The 6,000-nt window shown below is 43.0% G+C and overlaps 1 protein-coding gene across 1 annotated transcript in view; it reads left to right on the top strand.

Moving 5' to 3' along the window:
* The first annotated feature begins 3,966 nt into the window (after positions 1-3,966).
* Positions 3,967-6,000, top strand: part of NUP155 (nucleoporin 155) — a 53,057-nt gene continuing 51,023 nt past the window's right edge. The window contains exon 1 of the mRNA XM_037063199.1: positions 3,967-4,251. Within this exon, the coding sequence (XP_036919094.1) occupies positions 4,095-4,251 (157 nt within the window). The 5' untranslated portion in view covers positions 3,967-4,094. The remainder of the gene's footprint in view (positions 4,252-6,000) is intronic.

The raw sequence follows: 6,000 nt of genomic DNA, 5'->3' as shown, positions 1-6,000 counted from the left end.
AATGTCATCGAGTTGACATCATGCTACCATATGTAGCGTTTTCAGATTGGCCATCTCAGTAATACACATTTAAAGTTCCTCCATATATTTTTATGCTTTAATGCTCATTTTTTTTAGCACTGAATAATATTCCATTGTCTGGGTGTACCGCAGGGTACTTATCCATTCAATCTGGAAAGAATATCTTGGTTGCCTCCAAGTTTTGGCAATATGAATAAAGCTGTGATCATCATCGATGTGCAGTTTTTAGTATGGAAATAAGTTTTTAGTTCCTTTGGGCAAATATCAACAAGCAAGATTGCTGGATCATATGTTAAGAGTGTTTTGTTTTTAATAAACTAAAAAACTGTCTCCAACGTGCCTGTAACATTTTGCATTCCCGTCAGCAATGAATGGTTCCTACTCTCCAAATCCTCACAAGCATTTCGTGTTGTTGGTGTTCCAGATTTTGGCCCTTGTAATAGGTGTATAGTGGTATCTCATTGCTGTTTTAGTTTGCATTTCCTTAATGACGTATGATACAGAACATCTTTTCACATATAAATTGCTATCTCTTTATCTTCTTTGTCAAGGTGTCTCTTTAAGATCTTTGGCCCATTTTTTAAATCAGATTGATTTCTTTGCATATTTTGGCTTGCAGACCTTTGTCAGATGTTTTTCCAAATCTTTTCCCTCAGTCTGTGGCTCATCTCCTCATTCTCTTGACATTATCTTTCACAGAGCAGAACTTTTTAAGTCTACCTTATCAATTATTTCTTTCATGGATCATGTCTTTGATGTTGTATCCAAAAACAGCCATCAATTTACCCGAGGTCATCTAAATTTTTTTCCTATGTTCTCTTCTAGGAGTATTATAGCTTTACATTTTACATTTAGGTCCATTCTCAGTTAATTTTTATGGAGGGTCAATGGTTTGTGTCAAGATATTTTTTGCATGTGGATGTCCAGCTGATCTAGCAACATTTATTGAGAAGACTCACTCCACTGAAGCTGTATAAAATTTTAAACTACTAAGTGCTAGAGGGAAAAAATGGAAAATGGAAATCATCAATCAATGGCAGTAAATAATCATACACATTACAGAAAAATCACAGGAAGATATATTTGCTTCTGATAAAAGATAGAGGGAATAATTGTACCAATGGAGACTTCCCATTAAACTATTTTTTCCTGGCTTGTTTGCATGAATGTCATAATATAATTGTTAAGTGTGCCAGGGCAGCTTTGCTTTTTTTGAAGCAAAGTAAATTTATTCATAAATTTGAAGTGCAGAAGAGCACAGCATTAAGAAAATGAACCCAGAATGTCTGGGTTCAAAATCTGGTTCTGATGATATAATTTAGTTGAGCTACTCAGACTCTGTGCTTTAAAAATCTCATCTGTTAAGTGGCTAATAAGAATTAAATGAGGACTGCTTTTTGAAGAAAAGTGCTTTGATCTCACCACTCAAGTTTTCTTCTGTATGAAATGAAGCGTATCTCTCCTCTCCTCACTTACTTCCCCTCTTTCTAGTGCAGGTAACACCTACCACAAACAAAAGTGATGGTGATGCACTGTACTGCTCTGCTGGTGTGCCCCTGCATGAAGCACCTTGAGGACAGGAATGCCGTATCAGCTCGATATTCCTGGCACCGGGCACAATGCCTGGCATAATTAAGAATTCAGTTTCAAATACCCGTGTCAATTTTGAGAAAGAAGAACAAAGTAGGAAGGATCACAAGACTTGATATCAAACTGTATGACAAGGCCACTGTAATCAAAACAGTCTGGTTTGGGCACAGGAACAGACACACAGACCAATGGAACAGAATACTGAGCCCAGAAATAAACCCAAGTCTCTATGGTCAATTAGTATTTGATAAAGAGGGCAGAAGCATAAAATGGAGTAAAAATGACTTCTTCAAATGGTGTTGGGAGATCTGGACAGCTGCATGCAGAAAAGAAAAGAAATTTGACCACCAACTTACACCATACACAAAAATAAATTCAAGGTGGATAAAAGGCTTAAAGTCGTGACACCATAAAAGTACTGGAGGAGAACATAGGCAGGAAAATCTCAGATATTCCATGCAGTGATATTTTCACCAATATATCCCCTAGAGCAAGAGACATAAAAGAAATAAACAAATGGAATCTCACCAAAATAAAAAGCTTCTTCATAGCTAAAGAAAACAGCCATGAAGAGAGCCATAAAATGAAGAGAGAACAGACCATATGGGAAAACATATTTGCAAATGATACCTCAGTGAGGGTTTTATCTCCAAAATATATAAGAACTCACATGACTCCATTCCAGGAAGACAAACAATGTGATTTAAAAATGGGCAAAGGACTTGAACAGACATTTCTCCTTGGAGGACATACAGAGGGTCCAGAGATATATGCAAGGATGTTTGGCATCACTAGCCATCAGAAAGATGCAATTTAAAACCACAGTGAGATACCACTTCACACCAGTCAGAATGGCCATCATAAACAAAGCAACAAACAACAAATGTTGGTGAGGGTGTAGAGAAAAGTGAACCCTAGAGCACTGTTGGTGGGAATACAGACAGGTGCAGCTGCTATGGAAAACAGTATGGATTCCCTCAGAAGGCTAAAAATGGAACTGCCTTTTGAACCAGCAATCCCACTGCTGGGATTATATCCTAAGAACCATGAATTACCAATCCAAAAGAACCTATGCATCCCAATGTTCACAGCAGCACAATTTACAATAGCCAAGTGCTGGAAGCAACCTCAGTGCCCATCAGTAAATGAATGGATCAAAAATTATGGTACATCTACACAATGGAATGCTATACAGCAGAAAGAAAGGGGCTCCTACCGTTTGCAACAGCATGGATGGAACTAGAGAACATTATGCTCAGTGAAATAAACCAGATAGTAAAAGACAAATACTATGATCTCTCCTTTAAGTGGAACCTAATCAACAAAACAAACAAACAAACAAACAAAATACAACCAGAGACATTGAAATAAAGAACAATCTGACGGTAACCAGACAGGAGAGGGAAGAGGGATAATGGGGGGACATCAAGGAACACGTATGAAGGATACATGGACAAAGCCAAAGGGGTCGGGTTGGAGGGTGGGAGGAGGGGATGGGTGGGGTGAGGGGGCAGCGTGGTGGGGTGAAAACGGAGACAATTGTACTTGAACAACAATGATTAAAAAAAGAAATTCTGGGGAAGGACTGGGTGATCTGTTGGGTGACCTCTATACCCAATTGACCTCTAATTGATTGTCTCTCTACTATCAATTAGAATCACCTGCTCCCCTCTCGGTAATGAGAAATAATGCAACGCAACAGCCCCCTTCACGGAGCGAAACATTCGTTTAACATCCAGTTCTTCACAGTATTGCTCACAGAGCCAAACAGTAGCAACACACAAATAGAACAAGCCTGATGCATTTTGATTTACACTGAAGCCCCTAAGAAACGTTGTGAAATTTTGATTCGTGTGTAAACTGTTTCCGACAACGAGCCACCACCTGGCCACTCTCGAGTTATTTGCAGCACCGAGGAAACTGACAGGCACACTTAAACAGCTGCAGTTGAACGCGGGAGGCTCGAGACACAAAGATCCATCGCGCGCTAGATCCATCGCGCAAAGATCCATAGACCCGTCGGAACCGGAGCCAACTGCGCCACGACCGGCGCGGCACCGTCGTCCGGCTCCCACTCGCCCGGCCCCTGCCCCTCCTTTTTCCCTCCCCCCCCCACCCCTCCCCACCTCTGCCCGTCCTTCTCCTTCCCGGTCCCTCCCCCTTTCCCCATCCCTTCCCCAGTTAACCTCCACTGATTTCCCCCTTCCCCACCCGCTAACCCCAGCCTCCCTTTCAAAACTGCCGCCCTCCCACTCGCTCCACCCCTAACGCCCGCCTCCCGGAACAGCTTCCTCCTCGGAACTCCCAACACGGAGCCTTCAAATTCCCCACCCGAGGAGCCGGAAGTGCGTCAGGCACAGGCGCCGACGCGCTGGGTTGGCGCGCGCGCCCCGAGCCGCGGGTCTGAGCTAGGTTCTTGAGTTTTTGCACAGTTCGCCTTGGCTTTTGACTTTTTCCGGACACTGGTGTCTTTAATTTTCAGGATGCCTTCTTCTTTGCTAGGCTTGGCGATGCCGGCATCCACGTCGGCCGCAGCCCTGCAGGAAGCTCTGGAAAATGCGGGGCGGCTCATCGACCGTCAGTTGCAAGAAGACCGCATGTACCCGGACCTTTCCGAGCTGCTCATGGTGCCTGCCCCAAGTGAGTGATCGGTGCCCGTTTGGTGACTGGTTTCTCAGTCGAAAGGACTCTCGCCGGACTCCCTAACTAGGTCCTTATCCCTAGGGTGGACCCGGCGAAGGCATCTTGACATTTAGTACAGTTGTTTGCTACATTTTGAAAAGCAAAAAAGAGCCTGTGTTCATTTTTTTTGTCGTGTTTTTACTTTCTTCATTGCAGATGCTCAAGAGGGTAGGACCCCTCTTTGCACAAAGAGGCAAAGACCCCAACCTTGATGAGCTTCCTCACTGCCCCCGAGTGTTTATGGCTCGGGTGAGGAGGATCGCCTGATCCAAGTTTCATCCTTGCTAATTACTCAGTATTAGAGGGAAACGGAAGAGCATACGAAGTGAATCGGGGAATTTACCGTGTTCTCTGAAAGATATGCTTTATTAATGTGTAGAGTTAGTGTTATATGAAGCGCTGAGAGGTGTTAAAAAGAACTGCCAGGGAAATTAAGAGAACAGAGATCAGCAATGTTGATGGACAGGGAGGGTAGGGCAGAGTTAGGTGCCTACAAGACAGACCAGTGGCTGGAAAATGCTTTGTTAACGGTTTTGAATTATGGCTCCTCAAGGCATATGGAATTATATAAGTTGCTAGCAAAAAAGTGACTCCTTTGTGAGATGGAGATTGGCAAAAGCAGAGAAGTGTAAGTGAGGTGGAGACAAGATTTTTGGTAAGCAAGAACCATAGATTTACAATCTATGCATTGTAAACCTGAAAGACCTCTGGCGACTTACAAAAATTGTGGCGTGGCCCTGTAATCACAGGGAAGGCAAAAACATAGCAAAAATAGTATTTTTCCAAACAGCTCCTTACCAGTGAGTCTGTCTTACCAGAACTGAGTGGCCTGTTAGCCATTCATTCTCCTCTTGAACAGCATTGCTCGCTTTGAACTCCTTAGGTTTGAAAGCGAAATACAAACACAGTCCATACATTCTGGTCTTTCATCACATCTGGCCTGATCCCTCTCAGTCCACCAGTACACACACCCCCCTCTTCAAACTCATCTCTTCCTCTTCTTCCATTGCATTCTTTGCCCCCCGTTACAGTCACACTGAATTTAATATGTTTTCCATGAGAGGACCCCTCTTTAGGGTTTTTTATATGTGCTCTTCATTGTTTCTGGAATGTTCTTTCCTCGTTGACAAGGGATTCTCCCAAACTCCCTTAAATATTTCTTCGTGAAGGCTTTGCTAACTGTTCACATCTTCACCAGTTATTAATTCTGTCCTTTGTGTACCCGCTGCCATTTAACACGTGCACTATTCTATTAAAATATGTTTTAAGATTATATGGGATGTCTGGGATTTGCTTCAGAAGATCCATTAGGGAAGGAGCAGACAGTGGTATAAATGAAACATGGTTGGCCATGTTATGGGTAGTTGTTGAAGGTACATAGGGATTGATTTCAGTTTTCTCTCTAGTTCTATATATTTTAAGTTTCTACAATACATTTAAAAGTTGTGTCACATGTGAGTTTGCCCCAGCATCTTTGAACTTCAGAGAGCCTGAAAAGGTGCCAGAGCTAAGTAGGTCATCAGATCTAAACCACACCTTTTTCAGGACTAGAAGTGCAGGCCTAAGAGGTCAGCCTGCTCCTGCCCTTGGCGTCTGGCTCCTCCGGCAACAGAAAGGTTGCCAGGTGAGAAGGCTTTGTAGAGCAGTAAAATGCTGCTTCTGTGGTATTTGTCGTACTTACCTTGTTGGTCTAGGGGGGGAATCTAA

This window comes from Sturnira hondurensis, unplaced genomic scaffold (genome assembly GCF_014824575.4).
Source record: "Sturnira hondurensis isolate 20B ecotype Veracruz unplaced genomic scaffold, ASM1482457v3 Scaffold0014384, whole genome shotgun sequence".
NCBI classification, from domain to species: Eukaryota; Metazoa; Chordata; class Mammalia; order Chiroptera; family Phyllostomidae; genus Sturnira; species Sturnira hondurensis.
Note: the sequence above shows the minus strand (reverse complement) of the source record. Positions and strands in the feature narration are given on the sequence as shown.